Genomic DNA, 19,347 nt, shown 5'->3' on the forward strand with positions numbered 1-19,347 from the left:
TTACCACTGTGTCCTTAAAGTCCCTGGGGAGATGGTGCGGAGCCAGAGGAAGCATCATGACAGCTATGTTATAGATGAGAGAACTGAGACAGAAGAACTCTTCCAGGGAACACAAGCAAGGAGCTGCAGCCACCCTGAGGCTACTGCAGAGGCCACTGTGGCTGGAAGTTACCTACCTGCCTCAGGTTTCCATTCCCGGCACCTTATTTCCTCTCAGCCTTCAACTTGTGCAGCCATGAGGCCAGAATGAACATCTGCTGACATGTATACACCATTAGCTCACCTCAGAGACAGGAGTGCCAAGCGAGGAGGCCAGGACTCAGGGCTGCCTGCACCTTAGAGGTCTTAGCTCCACTTCCAAATCCCAGGTAAAGCCAGTCTGCAAGCTCATCCTCTATACAGATCTCCTCCTATGCTGGCACTTGGCCTGCTGAGGTGGAGGCCAGGCGACTCCTTCTAGTACCTGGGCTAGGGCAGGATCTGAGCCCATAGGCCTCCTGCAGCCCTAATGTGGACCTCCTCTCCCCTCCCTTTGCTTGTGGTGGGGGGCGGGGGGGTCCAAGAGCACCTGTCTGTCAGGCATCCTCCTAGCCATCTCTATTCCCCCATTTCCTGCTCATCCCCTGTTCTCCCAGCTCCTCCCTACTCCACCAGCTTCTCCCTACTCCCAGCTCTCTCAGCTCCTCCCTACTCCCCCAGCTTCTCCCTACTCCCCCAGCTTCTCCCTACTCCCAGCTCTCCCAGCTCCTCCCTACTACCCCAGCTTCTCCCTACTCCCCCAGATTCTCCCTACTTCTCCAGCTTCTCCCTACTCCCAGCTCTCCCAGCTCCTCCCTACTCCCCCAGCTTCTCCCTACTCCCAGCTCTCCCAACTCCTCCCTACTCCCCCAACTCCTCCCTACTCCCTACTCTCCTAGCTCCTCCCTACTGCCCCCCCCCCCCAGCTCCCCCAGCTCTTCCATGCTGCCCTGGCTACCCACACACTCCTACACCTGAACTTAGCCTTCCACCCTCCAGAACTGTGCAGAATGCACCTCTGCTCATTGTAACCCCTGCCCTATCCTGTGGTGTTCAGGGATTGCAGCAGAAAGCAGACCACAGGCACCACTGGGGCGAAGCACCACTGACCAGGCTGTGTGCACCGTGGACATTGGTTGTCTCCAGTTCTGGAGACTGGAATGACAAGGTCAGGGTGACTTTGAGGTTGGTTTCTGGTGAGGCCTCTTTCTCTTTCTGCCTTATGCAGTCTCTGTGCAGTGCTCTGACCTCATGTGGCTTCTCTCAGTGCTGAAGCACTTCTGCTATGTCTGCCTATTGCAGGGGGTCCTATGACCTCAGCTATTACTGACTTCTTTAAAGACTTATTGGGGGCGTGGCATGTGTAGCTTTAGGGGAATACCATTCAGTTCATCACGGGGTGGGGGAAGGAGGGCTTAGGCTCTTGCTCTCCACTTCCCCTGGAGACTCGGGACCGAGCTGCGATAGCCAGGATGCCCTTAGCTGGCAGTGGCCCATGTCAAGTTCAAGCCTCCCCTCTTCACCCAGCCCCCTCCTCGCTGTCTCAGTGAGTCCCTTACGGCAGCTGGCTGCCTCTTAGGAAGGTGGTCTCCGTCTCTGAGCGCAGTCATGCACCGGCCTTGGCTTCAGCTACTCACAGTATGTGGAAGCCGCCTTGCCACGGTTCTGGTTAGGGAGGACATCTTGATCAGTCAGATCAGCACTGGTGTAAGGTGATTGGTTTCTCTGACAGTTGTCCCCAGCTGTGGCTCTGCCTCTCAGCAGGCAGCCCAGAACCTTAGGAGGGCTCAGCAGGAAGCCCCAAGATGGAGTTCTTTAAGACCTGCTTCCCGTGGTCTATGTGCTCTTCCCTGCTGTTCCTTCCTACCCGGAAAGGTACCAGGGCAATTTACCAACTCCATACCTGTTTTACTCCCTCTCTTGGACATTCTCTGCCCTTGCCTTCCTGGACACACAGGCTCCCCTCCACCCCTTAAACAACCCAGAAACTGCCACCCAGGCTCCATGTATGGGGGCCTGAAGAGGGGGTGCCTCTGCCTGAGATTTGTCCCCCAGAGCCAGGAAGCAAATCGTGCCGGGGACAAAGAAATGACCAGGAGGGAACTAGCTATTTTCCTGGCTATTCCTTTTTTGGCTCTGTGCCCCATTGTGACCTTGCATTTGATCAAGGGCTCTTCCAGAGTCCTCTTTTCTGCTCTCATAAGGAGGACGTGGCCCAGGCAGGGGCAGTGAGTGGTGAGTGCTCTGTGCACTTACAAACCTTCCTTTCAAAACACATTTTTTTCTTCCCCCGTAGAAATCTCCTTTCCCACTGATTCATTACGTGTCGGGAAGCCAAGCATGACATGTTAAAAGCCGTCTTGATAGTATTTGATATCCCGCTACTAACAGCTCCCCACCCTGAAGGAGGAGGCTTTTCTCCCCCTTCCCCAGATGGAGGAGGGAGATGATCTGCATATTGGATGTACCAAGACACTAGGTAATTTGCATTAAGCATCCAGAAATTCTCTGCTTGCAATCTGTCACCCTTCGCCGGGTTTCGTTTTGTACTGCCACAACATAGAAGAAGGCAAGATGCAGAGAGAGGATGGGGACCGTGGCAGCCGGGGATGGAGGAGAAATGGGATGGTGGGAAATGGTAAAAAGCTCAGGAAGATGCTGCCAGGCCAGTGGAGGCTCACAAAACCCACCCAACCCATCTAGCACTGACACAAGTAGAAGCCAGCATTGGGGTTGCCTGAGAACACTTATCTCTCCAGAAAATCAAATTCATGTAGCTAGGGGTTCCCCAGCACGTGGCTTGGCTTTGCAACTGGTGTCTGCTTAAAGTTTCCATACTGGATGTTCTAATGGCACAGGACCCCCCTTCTTGGACTTGAACTCCTTGGTGGATTAGGGTCAGGACAGAGCTATGTGTTCCATCTTGGTGGCATTTAAGGACACACACATACACGAACACACACACGAACACACACTCACATGCACACGCACACACACACTGTGGGAGCTTTAAAACATACCTGAACTACTTCGGCCCCACAATGTCAAGCTTTTGGTGCAGTGCAGGAAACACACAGCTGGGATCTGCTGTTGCACATTCTGGGGAGCAGAAGGGGAGTCTCCATGGTCCCCTCCCTCTCCTGCACATGATACGTCATCTCCCCTAGCTGAGCCTGTCTTCTCATCCATGAAATGAATCTGGAGAGGTAAGTGACCTGGCCCAGGCCCAGGCCCCTGCTGCTGCTGTCCAGGCTGGACACTGGGACTCTAGACAGAGCACAATCTGAAGAGAAGATTCCACAGCTGTGGTGATGCACAGCAGGCCCTGGCCGGGGCCATGCTTTCCAGCTCTTGCAAATGTCCTGGAGACATGATGTTCAGAAAGAACATACCCAAATTGGTTTAATTAGCAAGATCTAAGGCCTCCTGGATCTGTGGGGGTTCCCATTCCCACTGGAACACAGACACACAGACCCGCATACACACACGCACATTCACACACTCGCACACACACGGACCCCAAGAACAGAGCCCACTTTCCCCTGCAGAAGGATGGACCACAGACACTGTCATCTCGATGCATAAAGCTCAGAATGGGCAGGAACATCTCCAAAGCTGCACAGATCAGCAGACTAGCCGCAGAGGCCACATACCAGAAGCTGGAACTCACTAGAGACATCAGAAGCTAACAGAGACAAATCTCTGAAGACCCTCTGAGGACTAGAGGGCAGGGAAGTTGAGCAATCAATCACCTGGCCAGGTGGGCAAGAAGAGGCCAAAAGGAAACCAGCCTGGAGACACTGCCAGGGCAGTCACAGACCCCGCTCCTTCCCCTGAAACCCCACCATAGTGACAACAAAAAGCAGCTTGAGGTGGACGGCCATCTTTGGGGTCTGCATTGGGTTTAGAGGACAGAGTTTCCTTCCCAACATGAGCCTCTGGGCCTCAGCTACCACTCACTACCTGCTTTGCTCCTGCCACAGCCATCTCGGTCCTCACTATTAACAGCTGTGACAACCCTGTTCTCTGTTCGGTTTTCACGGAAGCATACAGACAGGCCTTCTAGCTGCCCGGCTGGTGAGGCACACACTAGTCTGTTCCCACTTTACAGACGGGGAAGCAGGTTCTGAAAGGCAAACTAATGTGCCTTGAACTCACACAACATGATTCAACATTGGCCTCAAAGCCAGGTGTGAGCCTGGCCCAGCTTCTTCCTCTCTTGTAGATTAGATGCCCACCCCGATGGCTGCATTCTGGAGCCCTGCGGGTATCTCTGTGCTTGATACCCACCTACCTACCTTTCCCCCCCACCCACAAGCCTTGTCCTGCCAGGCAGGTGAAACCTCTCATTCTGGGCTTTTCATCCCAACTCCAGGGACTGCAGACAGTCAGGGGCGAGTCAAACCCCCAGGGCGGCTGTAAAGACGGTGATTATTAATTAGAGCCGAAATGGAGTCCTCTACACTCTGGGCTATGGGCCTATCGTTCCTGTTCCCTGTTCAGCTTCTCTTATGATTCCCTTTGGAGTAGAGAAAAGTGGGAGACTAGGAAGCTGAAGTCTCTGTTTGGAGACAGCCCCCTCCACACATGCTCCTGGGGTGCCCCTGTTCACTGAATCCTCCCACTTCATCCTGTGAGCCTACACAAAGCCTTGCAACCTGCAGGCATATGACAGCACCCCGAACCCTGTCTTCCTCCCCGTCCTTGCTTTCTTCCTCCTCATGGGAAGCCCCAAAAGAGCTGTTTCAGAGCCTTTGACTTTGGAAAAAACAAAAGTGAGAATCTAGGCCAGCAAATCTCAGCCTGTAGGTTGCGATCCATTTGGGGGCGAGGGGGTCGAACCACCCTTCACAAGGGTTGCATATCGGATATCCTGCAAATCAGATTGGTATATTACAAGTCTTAACAGTAGCAAAATGGCAGTTATGAAGTAGCAATGAAAATAACTTTATGGTTGGAGATCACCGCAACCCGAGGAACTATATTAAAGGGTCTCAGTGTTGGGAAGGTTGAGAACCACTGCTGTAGGTAAACTAGTCCCCAGTTCAGCAAAAGAGGAAAACACAAGAGCTCAGAGCTCCCTAATGGAGCAGAGACTCTGGTGGCTTTGCAGCTTGGCATCCCAGGTGAGTTTTCAGTGGCCCTGTCGCCACACCCCATCAGGACAGACCTATCACTAGCAGCCCCTGACACTTCTCTCTCTCTCTCTCCCTCTCTCCCTCTCTCTCTCTCTCTCTCTCTCTCTCTCTCTCTCTGCAGTCCATGGTATCAAATGGACCTGCAGCAATGGGAATAGCAGCTCGGGCTTCTCGGTGGAGCAGCTGGTACAACAGATTCTCGACAGCCACCAGACCAAGCCCCAGCCACGGACCCACAACTGCCTCTGCACCGGCAGCCTGGGTGAGCTGGGGCCCCTGGGGGGCATGTGGCACTGGGCATTGGGTGGTAGGCTCTGATATCCTATCCAGTGAGGAAAGGGGTAAGGTCGCCAGAAGCCAGGTGGTACTACGCATTATTGGTGGGCAGGAGTAGGGGGCAGGGCACTGCTATTCAATCCAGTGAGGGAAGGATTGAGCAGAGGCTCTGGGGGCAGATGGAACTGAGCTATCCTGTCCTGTGGATGAAGAGGCCTGAATTGGAGATCCTAGAGAACAGGTAGGGTACAGGGAACCCTCCCATCCTATCTAGAAAGGGAAGGGACAAGTAACCAGTTTATGTAAAGCACCTGAGAGAGGCGCCCAGTAGGCCCTTTGCCCTGGTCCTGCTCCCAGAATCAGCTTCACAGCCTGCTTTGGACAAAAGGGGGCAATCTCCAGAGAGGCTGTGGGGACCAGAGAAGCACACAGATGCACCAGAAGAGTAGAGATGTTTGGGGTCCGGGGCCTCTACACACTTACTGCACATGCCGGTTGGGGAGCATGTTCTTGGGAAGCCCCAGAAGGAGGTCCAGGTCTCCTGCTCTGAGGTTTCTCAGCAACTGTCCTGAGACAGTGGGACCATTCAAGCTTCAAGCTACACCTACCTCTAGCTGGTCTCCCCCATGGAGGAATGGTATCTCACACTCTACCGGAACGCCTCTGCCTTTCTGACCCTGGCATTTGCTCTGTGAAATAGGGCTTTCCTCTCCCCCGACCGCTTTCATACGATGCTTCCATCAATTGGTTGGGTCACTGTTCTGTGGAAGAATTCACCATTTTATCAAGAACAGAATGACCCTGGTCTGATGGAATGGAAGCAGTGACCCTTGAAGACAGGAAGGTCCAAAGAGTTAAGGACAGATTCTGACTTAACTGGATGGTGGAGAGTATCACCGCAAAGATCTCTTTGGGCCAGCAAGCTGGCTCAGTAGGTGAATGGGCTTGCAACCAAGCCTGATAAGCCGATTTTGTACTTTACATGGTGTAAGGATCCACTCCTGGATCTTGTCCTCCGACTTCTACACCAGCACCATGGCACACACATCCATCCCCTCACACACATACAAAATTAGTGGAAGAGAAATAAATATTTTCACATCCCTAGGGAAGAGTCAAGAATGCTCTTTGATCCTCTGGTCTGAGAGCTGGTACATTCTTCCCCTCTCTGGGCCAACCTCTGACTTCTTGTCCTCAGAACAAGGCTCCTGGAGGTCACAGGTTTCTTGAAGTATTACACAGCCAGAATCAGGTGTGAGAAGCTGGGTTGGAGACAGGGTCCCAGCCACAATGTCTGGGATGACCCTTCTGGGTCAGAAAGAGTCCTTTCAGATGACAAAGGTCTGTTTTTGATGGTGAAGAGGACTTTCTTGAAAATACACACACACACATACACACACCATACACACATACACACACCATACACACATGCACATATACACACACCACACATACCACACACATACATACACATATACACACACCACATACACACACCACGCACACCACACACATACACCAAACATACACACATACTTACACACCACACACACATACATACAACACAACACAGACATATACACCACACACATACACACACCACACATATATACCACACATACATACATACATACATACACATACACACATACCACATACACACCACACACACATACACACATATATACATACCACACACATACACCACATATACATATATATACACACATATTCATATCACACACACATACACACACCACACACACATACACACATACATATATATACACATACCACACATATACACCACTCATACATACATACACATATACACACTACATATATATACACCCCCACACATACATACACACATACACACACATAACACACACACATACACATATACATACATACACACACATGCACACCATACACACATACACACATGCATATATACACACCACACACATACACCACTCATACATATATATACATATACATACCATATACATACACACTCCCCACACATACATATACAATACACATACCACACACACACAACACACGACAGACATGCACACACCAGGGCTTCCCACATGAAACATCCTGCTGATTTTGATAAGACAAAACAAACAAAAAATCAACAACAGGATTAAAAGATTTTAGGATGGTCACATGGCATGGCAGAGCCTCAGGCCTGGGAATAGATCACAAGTGTGTAAGGATTTCGGTCTTTGCTCTGCCTAGGCTCTGGCTGGGGACTTTGTAACTGGGTGGGTTCTAACTGCTTGGGAGAAGAATTAGCCAAAGTCCCAGCTCTGACCTTATGCGTGTGTGTGTGTGTGTGTGTGTGTGTGTGTGTGTGTGTGTGTGTGCGTGCACGTGTGTGTGTGCTCTGTTTCCATCCCCACAGGAGCGGGCAGCAGCGTGCATCATAAGTGTAACAGTGCCAAACACCGCATCATCTCACCAAAGGTGGAGCCGCGGGCCGGGGGCTACGGGGGCCACTCAGAAGTACAACACAATGACGTGTCAGAGGGCAAGCATGAACCCAGCCATGGCAGGAGCACGAGCCGGGAGAAGAGGAATGGCAAGGTGACCAAGCCGGCACTGCTGCACCAGAACAGCACGGAGGTTTCCTCCACCAATCAGGTGGAGGTCCCCGACACTACCCAGAGCTCCCCCGTGTCCATCAGCAGCGGACTCAACAGCGACCCCGACATGGTAGACAGCCCGGTTGTCACAGGTGTGTCCAGCATGGCAGTGGCCTCTGTGATGGGGGGACTGTCCCAAAGTGCCACAGTGTTCATGTCAGAGGTCACTAATGAGGCCGTGTACACCATGTCCCCCACCGCTGGCCCCAACCACCACCTCCTCTCGCCTGATGCCTCTCAGGGCCTTGTACTGGCTGTAAGTTCTGACGGCCACAAGTTTGCCTTCCCCACCACGGGCAGCTCAGATAGCCTGTCCATGCTGCCCACCAATGTGTCCGAAGAGCTGGTCCTCTCCACCACCCTTGACGGTGGCCGGAAGATTCCAGAAACCGCCATGAACTTTGACCCCGACTGTTTCCTCAATAATCCAAAGCAGGGTCAGACGTACGGGGGTGGGGGCCTGAAAGCTGAGATGGTTAGCACCAATATCCGGCACTCGCCACCTGCAGAGAGGAGCTTTGGCTTCACCAGCGTCCTCACCAAGGAGATCAAGACCGAAGACACCTCCTTTGAGCAGCAGATGGCCAAAGAGGCGGCCTACTCCTCCTCGGCTGCCGCTGCAGCATCCAGCTCCCTCACCCTGACTGCGGGATCTAGCCTCCTGCCGTCGGGCGGTGGCCTGAGTCCCAGCACCACCCTTGAGCAGATGGACTTTAGTGCCATAGACTCTAACAAGGACTACACGTCCACCTTCAGCCAGACTGGCCACAGCCCCCATATCCACCAGACCCCCTCCCCCAGCTTCTTCCTGCAGGATGCCAGCAAACCCCTACCCCTTGAGCAGAATACCCACAGCAGCTTAAGCGAGTCGGGGGCCACCTTTGTGATGCCCACGGTGAAAACGGAGGCCTCGTCCCAAACCAGCTCTTGCAGCGGCCACGTGGAAACGCGGATAGAGTCTACTTCCTCCCTGCACCTCATGCAGTTCCAGGCCAACTTCCAGGCCATGGCGGCAGAAGGGGAGGTTACCATGGAGACCTCACAGGCAGCTGAAGGGAATGAGGTCCTCCTCAAGTCTGGGGAGCTGCAGGCCTGTGGCTCTGAGCACTACCTGCAACCAGAGACCAACGGAGTGATACGCAGCGCAGGTGGCGTCCCCCTTCTCCCGAGCAGTGTGGTACAGGGACTCTACCCCGTGGCCCAGTCCAGCCTGGGCCACGCCTCTAACATGGAGCTCAGTCTGGACCACTTTGACATTTCCTTCAGCAATCAGTTCTCAGACCTGATCAATGATTTCATCTCTGTGGAGGGGGGCAGTGGTACAATCTATGGGCACCAGCTGGTGTCGGGGGACAGCGCTGCACTCTCACAGTCGGAAGATGGGGCACGGGCACCCTTCACCCAGGCGGAGATGTGCGTTCCCTGCTGCAGCCCCCAGCAGGGCAGCCTGCAGCTGAACAGCACTGAGGGCGGGCCCAGCACCATGGCCTACATGCATGTCGCCGAGGTGGTCTCGGCCGCCTCGGCCCAGGGCACCCTGGGTATGCTGCAGCAGAGCGGACGGGTGTTCATGATGACTGACTATTCCCCAGAGTGGTCTTACCCAGAGGTAAGCTGCAGATGCCACTACATGCCACCGCCCCACCACTCCCCTCACCTGGGCCATTGTGAAGCCTGGAAAGCTTGTTTGCATGTGACCATTCTTTGGATGGAGCTCTGACCGGAAACACAAAGCTGTTCCCTCCCATGGTGGCTCTCAGACTTCACTGTAGCAGGTAGCTTTGCAGTCAGGGCTATCCCTGGAGGCAAGCTGCCCTTCCCGGCACCCATCAGAACAGTGTATGTTTCTCCTTTTCCTTCTCTTTTTCCTTTCCTCCCCTTCCTCCCCTCCCTTCTTTTGGGGGATGGAGGGGGGTGTCTTGGTGCTGTTTTTAAAGCATCCAGAAATCAACACCAGAGTCACAGGGTCACTGGTCCCTGTAGCTCAAGCTTGGCCTCACTAACGCAAACGGGCAGCGCTCCCATCCACAGTGAAAGGGAGGGTGCAACTTTGGAACACTCGGCCATCTACAGAATCAGAAGCATGGCATGTGACCCAGGATCTAGCCTGTGCTCCCGTCACCATGGGCTGTCACTTTAAAGACTACTGCTCCAACAAGATCGTAGGAAGACCCAGGTCTTGCCTGTTGGGGTGGGGGATGCAATAAAATAGAATGAGCTGGGAAGGGGCGGTTCCAGAGCCCCTGAACACCTTGCTTGCATGCGGCTGAGCTTGAACTTTCCCTGGCTTCACCAGTGCATCCTTTTGGGCGCGAATCAGACACTATCCCCCGCCCCCACCCCCGGGGGTGGCTGCCCAAAACTCTTGTTCCCCTGGCCATATCATCTAGGGAATGGGCTCATACTTCTTCCTCCCTCTGGAAAAGCTAACCTAAGATCATCCGTCCACAAATGGCCCAGGTCAGAAAAGAATCAGAGTAGCACAGGTCGCAGCCCAGTAGCCCTGCACCGGCAGCTGTGCAGCTGTGCAGCTGTGCAGCTGTTGTCCGTGTGGTCTTGTGAGTGTCCACGGGATACTGATGGAAGCCGGGAGACCATTGTGGTAGGTGAATGGCCGGGAGCATGGCGCTGGAACTGGAAATGGATGGGCTTGTAGGAATCCTGTCTCTACCCTTAGACGCCACTGACCTTGGACACGTTGCCATCTTTCCTGTCTCTAAAATAGCACCCGTGGAGAGACCCTGAGAGACGGCTCAGCAATTGAGAGCACTAGCTGCTCTTCCAGAGGGCCCGGGGTTCAGTTCCCAACACTCACACAGACAGCTGATGACTGTCTGTAACTCTAGTCCCAGGAGATCTGAACACCCTCTTCTGGCCCCATCAGGCACCTGGCATGCACATGGTCCACAAACACCATGCAAGCTAAACACCCATACACATACAAAATTAAATTAAAATTTAAAAATTAAAGCAGCAAAGGGAGCCTGGAGTCTCTGCAGCCCAAGCAGAGCCAGCCCTGTCCACCTCAACTCTGTCAAACTCCAATCCCTTGGTAAGAACCCAGAAGGACCCCCCACTGGGCTTCCTCTCGATATGGCTCAGCCGTCAAACATCATTGTACCTCCTGCTGTGATCACCAGAGACCCACTGGGTAGCCTCCTCCAGGAGCCTTAGAAAACACGCTAAAGCAGTAAGGAAGGAAGATGAGACCACCATGTATTCTGGGAAGGTCGTATCGGCCTTGTGACCTGACTCAGATCTGACTCTCTGGGCCTCTGTTTCCTTATCAACACACAGAAGAGAGGGGTGGACTTAAGACCCCCACATCTTAGGACTTTGGAGGTGCTACCCTCACAAAAGCTGCCTACAGGTTTTATAACACCTAAGAGGTGGGATCATCTTGTTCCCTGGCCTGTGAGTGTGTGCCCAGGCCAGCTCTCTAGCCTCTGCTAGCCTCTGCTGAACAGAAGTCTTCAGCAAGCCTGGCTTTCTCTGCTCTTCATCAGTCTATGCAGAGTTCGACTCTATCCCCGAGACTGGCAGTTCAGCAGATCTCCACCAGAGGGCAGCCCAGGATGGCATATGCAATAGTAGTCAGGCGTATCCAACCCAGGTTTTCCAGAAACCCTGATGAGTCCCAGCACCCTGAAATGGAAGCAAAGACAAGCCAATTTGATTAGAGGAAAAAAGCCATTTTGGTGTCCAACAGGACCTCATGGTGAAGCCTCCAAGATGGCTTCCTCTCCTTGCAAGGCTCTCCTACCCAGGGCAATAGTGGGGTCACGGGGCTCTCTCTGTAAGAGGCAGAACTTCTCTGCTGACACTTGTGTCCACTCACAAACCCCTTTTTGGCATGATTGCTGAGTATCTTGCCTTCTGTCCCTGCCAGCTGATAAGGGTGCACATGTGAGCTGACTTCACCAGGAGTCTGGTCTGAAGCAGGCTCTGGCAAGCTCAGGGGGAAACCCTGTAGCAGGGACCTTGCTTTAAGTCAGGCTGTGTGGGCACTGGTATGGCACCCCCACCAGCTTTGAACTACAATAGTTTCCTGGCATGCCATGCCCAGCCTGGCTTGCTGGGTCCTCCCTGAGTGTGCTTTCCTTCCACATCTGTTTCCATGTCTCCTTCACACCTACCCACCTGGTGATCACACACACACACAGACACGCCACAACAAGGGGAACACACAATGTATTCACACTATGTGACCACACCCAGAATACACTGTAACACACACTGTACCACACTACACACAGCACACACAGCACGGACACCACATCACACCACAAACATAGAACATACACACACATGCCACAACAGAATGAACATACAATGTATTCATACTACGTAACCACACCCAGAATACACTGTAGCACACTACACACATCACACGCAACATAGACACTGCATCACAACATGCTACATACATAGAACACACACATACACACACACACACACACGTGTGTGTGTGTGTGTGTGCGCGCGCCAATGCTCTCTGCATCTCGATGCATCTGCCCAGGGTGCGTGGGAATTCAAGAACCTTCATCTCAGGACTCACGGAACATAGACCTCAGATGGCACCCCTGCCTCTCCCCCACCACTCCCCTGCATCATCTCCCACCACTGGTTCCCAGTGCTGCAGCAGGCAGAAGAAGCTGCAATTAGAACTGTCAGGCAGGCACACATCACCAACAGCTCAGCGCAGCCAGGCGGAGTGGTTGCCATGGGAACCGTCCCTGGAACCGATGGATTCTGAGGCATCCTGCGGCAGTTGCCATGGAGAAGGTCTTGATGTTCCCCGGTCTCTGCAGTTCTTTGTTCCCCCAGTTCCCCCCCAACCCTCCCCCCACAGCAATCCATCGTTGAACTAACACCTGTGGGTCACAATTACCATGTCCCCTTTTCTCCCGTGGTAACCATCCATGGCCTTTTGAAGCCAGTGTTCTCCCACATCCCAGGGTTTACGGGAGGACCTTGCTCAGAGCAGGACACCACACCCAGGCAGTCACTCCCAACCCCCTATCACTTTGACAGAGCCCTGAATGCACTTTATGGAGCTGCTGGAGGCGGAAAGGCTTCTGAAATCACAGCTACCAGAAGGACTGGGCTACTTCCTGAAGTCACACAGTTACCAGGGGCAAGAGAAGACGCTGGGGTTTGGGGGGAAGGCTTGGCAGCTCTTGCAGGGGCCTGGGTTTGCTTCTCAACGCCCATATGGTGGCTCATGGCCATCTGTAACTCCAGTTCCAGAGGATCCAGTGCCACCTCCTGACCTCTGAGGGCACCAGGCACACCCATACATACATGCAGGCAAAAATATACACAATAAATAAACGGGGTGGGGGCACACTATGGTTTTGGAACTCTTGTACTTTCTCTACTGTCTCCAAACCTTGGTGGAGATATCATACCCAGAGGAAAATTTACTTGCCAGCTCAGGAGGGTGTCTTCCCTCCAACGGCCAGTCTACTGGCTCTGGGCCACAGATAGCCTCAGGACATCATTATAGTAAGCAGTACCTGCTACTATGATACCCAAGGCTAGCCCTGCCATGCCTCAGTCTGGGTTCCAGGGAACATTGTGAGTGAGTCTTGAGAGCAAAAATGGGTATAGAAGTTGGAGCTTCCTCTAGGGCAGGAACAAGCAATGGTTAAGAAGAGCAAACGAGAATCAGGGACTGAGTAGGAGCCAGCGTCTGGCAGGCTTGCCTGGGACAGCAGCGGAGAGCTAGGGCCCAGGCCGGGAGCAGCGGGGAAGTTGAGGCTCACTGCTGCAGCTCCTAACCAGACCTCGCTTCAGCTCCTGGAGCGCCTCTTGGCCTTCCCTAGCCGGGGCGCCAGGTGGCGCTCTCCTCCCTATCCAGCACAGCTCTCCGCCCCCCTGCAGGGAAAGGTGTTTACTTGTTTGGGGGTGGGGTGGATGAGCCTCTGGGGTGGGTCTATCCAAGGTTAGCCAGGAGAGCCAGAGGCCAGCGCCCCTGCCTCTACATCCCGGGGCAGAACATCCCTTCACCCCGAAAGACCAGCTCTCTTCTTGGCTAAGCCGTAAGTAAGGGACCTACCTGGGGCTCAGGAGAAAGAGAGGAGAGAGAGAGAGAGAGAGAGAGAGAGAGAGAGAGAGAGAGAGAGAGAGAGAGAGAGAGAGAGAGAGAGAGAGAGAGAGAGAGAGAGAGAGAGAGAGAGAGAGAGAGAGAGAGAGAGAGAGAGAGAGAGAGAGAGAGACAGAGAGAGAGAGAGAGAGAGAGAGAGAGAGACAGACAGAGAGACAGAGAGAGAGAGAGAGACAGAGAGAGACAGAGAGAGAGAGAGAAAGACAGAGAGACAGAGAGAGAGACAGAGAGAGAGAGACAGAGAGAGAGACAGAGAGAGAGACAGAGAGAGAGACAGAGACAGAAAGATAGAACGACAGAGACAGAGAGACAAAGAAACAGAGACAAAGAGAGACACTAATCACTAACAGAACAAAGGCCCTGAAAGGGATTTCCTGGGAACAGCCACATGAGGCTGCTCATTCTGGGGTCTTTTTGCTGGCCAGAGCAGGTTAGAGGGAGCCCCGCCTTTCTAATGCTTTCTGGCGCTTGGCACCTTGGGTCTGTGAAGACAGTTTTCCCTCCACATGAGCAGAGGAAGGTCAGCCTAGGCTCTGTAGGCCAGGCTTCCAGGCTGGTGCCTACGTATGTGGTGCAGAAGTGCCAATGAGGGGCCATTCCTGTGTCTGTGTAGCTCAAGATACCCTGAGTGACACAGCAGGCAGGTAGGGGACTGGAGGGTCAGTCTATCCCAAGCCCCAGCTCAGTAACAAGAGCTCTGTCTGAGCCACTCTGATTCTGATGCTTCACTTCGGTTTTTCTCTCTCCCTATAGAGAGTTCTTCACCCCACCCACTTCCTGGGCCTCCCCCCTTACCATCTCCTACCACACCTGGGGCCTCCATTTCCCTTCAGTTTCCTACAAGAACGTTCGTTTCTCTGTCCCTTGGGGTGACAGTTTCCAAATCTGAGATCCCTCCACCTCTCCCTAAATGCATGATTCAGAGCCCCCCCCCCCCCCCCGTGTCCCCTCTGCTTCCTTCCTGGGGACCCTGCTGGCTGGTTCTCAGGTGCACCATGGGCTTCTGTGGCATGAGAGTCCCTGCCTCCCACTGGTATCATCCTGAACTTTCAGGGTCAAGATGCTGGGGGCCAACTGAGGACAGCCTCTGGGGATCAGAGCAGCTGCAGGCCTGTCTTTTAGAAGAGCATCTCAGAAGTCAGGGCTTTTTGGAATGGTGAAATACAGCCTGGGAATCTGCATGTGTAGCCAGCAGCCCTCAGCCCTCCCCATCAAAGCCTGCCTGCTGCATCCCTGGGGGAAACTGCTCCATCTCTTCTCTCTCCTCTGCAGGGAGGGGTGAAGGTCCTCATCACAGGCCCGTGGCAAGAAGCCAGCAATAATTACAGTTGCCTGTTTGACCAGATCTCCGTGCCTGCATCCCTGATTCAGCCTGGGGTGCTGCGTTGCTACTGCCCAGGTGAGGCGGCTGTACCCAGCCCAGTGGGGGTTGGGGAGGAAGGAGAACAGTAGAGACTGAGTCAGCCTTGGGGTGACCTTGAGCAAGTCACGCCTTTCCTCTGCTTTCCTCCGAGGTGAAGAAGTCTGCTCAGACAGTCTATTATGATATCATCAGTTGGGGCTCACGGATTCCGTATCAATGGGGGATACTAGGCATGCTCAGTGGGGGTAGTGAAGAAAACAAGCAAAAGGACTATTTAAAGAACCAATTAGTCTAATGACATATCCGAGCTGGGGCCCAGCTGGGGCCGGGCCAAGGTGATAGACAGACAAAGTCTCTTCTACAGCAGAGATGACCTCACTTCTGCCCCCGCCCAGGCCACCCTGAGGCTCAGAGATCTCAGGGCCCTGTGCTCACAGCATTGGTTCATCGAGGCACAGGGTAAGTTCCAGGAGGTCAGGGAATCCTTCCATGTGGAGGGATTGTGGGGAAGTGGGGTGTGTGGGTCAAACTAAGAGTGGTGAGCACATGCTCCTTTGAGAGGTAGGCACACACGTGAAGTACTTCTGGTTTCAAGGCCTCAGAGGAAGCCAGCCAGAAGCACATGCCCTCTGTGGCTCTGTCTTCTCCCTCCCTTATCCTGGGCCTCAGTATCACCTAATTCATGGTCTGAGGCTTTTTGTCTTGGGATTCCTTTTTACCTGTGACATATCTAAGGGACCTCAGATGTTCAGGCATGTAAAACTGGTCAATAAGTCAGACACTTACTTGTAACAAACCATAAAGGAATTGATTTAAAGACAATTATAGAAATTGGTTTTAAGACAATTATTTAGTATTCGTATAATTTATTGTCCATCAAAGATGAGATCACATTTGCATACTAACAAAATGGATGAGTTTATCTTCCCACCAAATATTAAATCTTAGCTATCTGGTACTGAAGGGTATAGAACAACTTCAATATTTTTCAGTTAGTCGATATCTTGATTTTATAACCATCAATACTGAGAATATGCCAATGCACATAAATACGAAGTGTAAAGTGGCAGAAATTTGGTTTTGAGCCAGTTTAGAATTGTTGAAAATTCTGTCCTAACTGGAAGCCAAAATTCACATAATGATTTTTTTTTTAAATGAAACTAATCCGCAACTCAAAAAGCAATCTTTAAAGGCAAACATTCATCTGGACCCCTGGGAGCTCCCAGAGACTACACCACCAACCAAAGAGCGTATGTGGGCTAGCCCATGGCCCTAGCACATATGTAGTAGAGAACTCCCTTGTCTGGCCTCAGTGGGAGAGGATTTGCTTAAGGGGAGCACCCTCTCAGAGGCAAAGGAGAGGTGGGATGAGGAAAAAACTCTGGTGGGGGGAAGACAATATTTGGAATGTAAATAAATAAAATAATTAAAAATATATAAGAAGTACTTGAAAGGTCTAGAAACTATCATTTAATACAAATATTCTAGGTAAATGTAAGCTTTTAAGTTATGTGTAATTTAAACAATATAAAAGCAAAGAAGACTGGAAGGAAGATGCTCCTGATCCCGAATTTGGGAAGTGGAGGCAGGAGGATCAGAAGTTCAAGGTCCTCTTCAGTTACATAGTGAGTTCGGGGGTCAAAACAAATAAACAAATAGATAGTAAGTACATCAATAAATAAAATAATAAAACAAAGATTTTTTAAAAAGCAAACTCTCGAATACGATACAATACAAATGGACTCTTGTGATATTTACCTGCTAAGGAGTGATGGGGGGAACTATTTAGTCTTTTTTCTCAGGAATTGAACCGTAAGAGCAAAGAACTTGGTGTGAGCAGCAGAAACAATGCAGCTCATGACAAGTCCCAGACCAGAGATGAGGTGCTTTAGGCAGGGTTTGCTGGTGACATGTGTCTGGACAGCCATGCAGAGCAAAGCACACACATTACGTGTGCAGTGAAGTCCCTCAAGCCAACACGGGCACGCACAGCCTGGAGGGCCTCAGAGTCACGACGCATTTATGTTGAATTTTTGGTTGTTCGATGTTTAGAAACCTTTCACTGTTGCCAAACTTGGTGTGAACCCTGGCATTCCATTTGGCAATGCCTTATGGGATCATGTGACCACGGTTTAGGGATCTTCTTAATTGGTATCTCTGCCTGGATAAGCTCTAACTATAGCTACTTCCCTGTTAGCCTGTGGACCCCGTGAAGGCAGGAGACTGTCTTTCTTGGTGACTGTTGTGTTTCCAAGGCTAGCAAAGTGCCTGGAGATCTGTAAAGAAGAGACTGGGGCTCTAGGAGCTTGAAAGCAGTTTGGAAAACATGACCTTTCTGTTCCCTTGGCTGAGACTGGGAAACCTTTGTCTCATTAACCTCCCTCCCACATCACCAGTTCTATGGATAACCCGTCCACCTAGCTTGGGCAAGGGCCAGAGAGGCAGAACAAGGAAGATGGGACATCCTACATTGTTGGAAACCAGAGACGGTGAAAGGAGGGTACTTCCAACAGAAAGGAGGGTACTTCCGGTAGAAAGGAGGGCACTTACAGCAGGAAGGAGGGTACTTCTGGCAGTCAGCATGGGGAAGGAAGGAAGGGACTCCCTGGCAGAAGCAGGCTAATCAGGACTGTGCAGGCCTACAGGGTTCCCCTACACTCAGTGTGGTCTCTCCCCAGTGGATGCCTGTCTTGCTGACACTGCCCCCTATTGCAACACTCTGGAGCTTACAAACCACCCATTCCTTTTCCCTGACCTCTCCGTCCTCTCCCTCCCCCTTCTTCTCCCCTTCTTTCTCATCTTCCACTCCTGTCTTCTGCCTTCCTTCTTCTCTCTCTTCACCTTCCTTTGCAACCCACCATATCAGACTGCCCTGCTCTACAGGGTTGGCATCAATGGTTCAGCTTAGTCTAGCATACCCCAGGATGAGATGCCTGGTGCTTATAGCAACACATACATACACATACATACATACATACATACATACACACACACACCACACTGTACATACCACACACACACACACACACACACCTTGCTGGTGACCCAGCTCTCAACAGCTCCAAGGCTAGCTCCAGAGGTACCCAGCCCCAGGTCCTCCCAGCAACCCTACTAAGATTGGACAGCAGCCATCCAGATAGCCACCCTGGGCCAAGGAAGCCTAGCCCAGCTCAGGAGAGATGGCAGCATGCTATTAAACTGTCCACTGTGCACCTGCTGTGGGAAGGGACTTGCCTAGCCCATAAAAAGATGCCACATCTTCCTGTACCTGGCTAAATACCTTGCCTCCAGTTCCTGACAAAGGACTGGGCTTTGTATAACCTCTGAGTGGTATCCCAGGTCAGGACCCAGAGGATTCTGGGAGCTGGAATCAGTCCCACGAAAGTATGTCCTGTCAGCAACATACCATCCGTGTAACCACACCTTGGAAATTGGTGTCCCTGAACCTTAATCTTTAGAGACCTTCTTCCACATAGCCCAGAGCATAAAATGATCAGGGGTCATGAAGCGCTTGCCTCTGGGGCTCATCTCTAAAAGGCTTTTCTAGATCAAGAGTGGGGAAAAGGAAAGAGAACCAGGTAATTCTCCTCAGGTAATTCGCCTGCTCTCCACGCACTTCTGGGTCCCCCCCTTGCTAATACGCAGAGTCCATTCAGGCCACTGTTCTTCCTGGTTCCTGGGAAACTTTAGAAGGGCCACTGGTCACTTCTAAAATATCCTTTCTCCAACCAGATGCCACAAACCTAGGGGCTGTGTGCCATGATCTGGCCGCTGCGCACCTTGTGTTGG

At 52.2% G+C, this 19,347-nt stretch overlaps 1 protein-coding gene across 14 annotated transcripts in view; it reads left to right on the forward strand.

Moving 5' to 3' along the window:
* Camta1 (calmodulin binding transcription activator 1) overlaps window positions 1-19,347 on the forward strand; it is an 837,099-nt gene that overhangs the window by 740,421 nt on the left and 77,331 nt on the right. For 12 of the 14 annotated variants that reach the window (XM_076933681.1, XM_076933680.1, XM_034503401.2 and 9 more), the window contains 3 exons: window positions 5,278-5,418; window positions 7,846-9,695; window positions 15,468-15,594. In XM_076933681.1, the coding sequence (XP_076789796.1) occupies window positions 5,278-5,418; window positions 7,846-9,695; window positions 15,468-15,594 (2,118 nt within the window). Of the gene's footprint in view, window positions 1-5,277; window positions 5,419-7,845; window positions 9,696-13,968; window positions 14,131-15,467; window positions 15,595-19,347 lie in introns of those variants that run through there. The other 2 variants (XM_076933689.1, XM_076933685.1) reach the window with 2 other exon arrangements.

This window comes from Arvicanthis niloticus, chromosome 5 (genome assembly GCF_011762505.2).
Source record: "Arvicanthis niloticus isolate mArvNil1 chromosome 5, mArvNil1.pat.X, whole genome shotgun sequence".
Classification (NCBI taxonomy): domain Eukaryota; kingdom Metazoa; phylum Chordata; class Mammalia; order Rodentia; family Muridae; genus Arvicanthis; species Arvicanthis niloticus.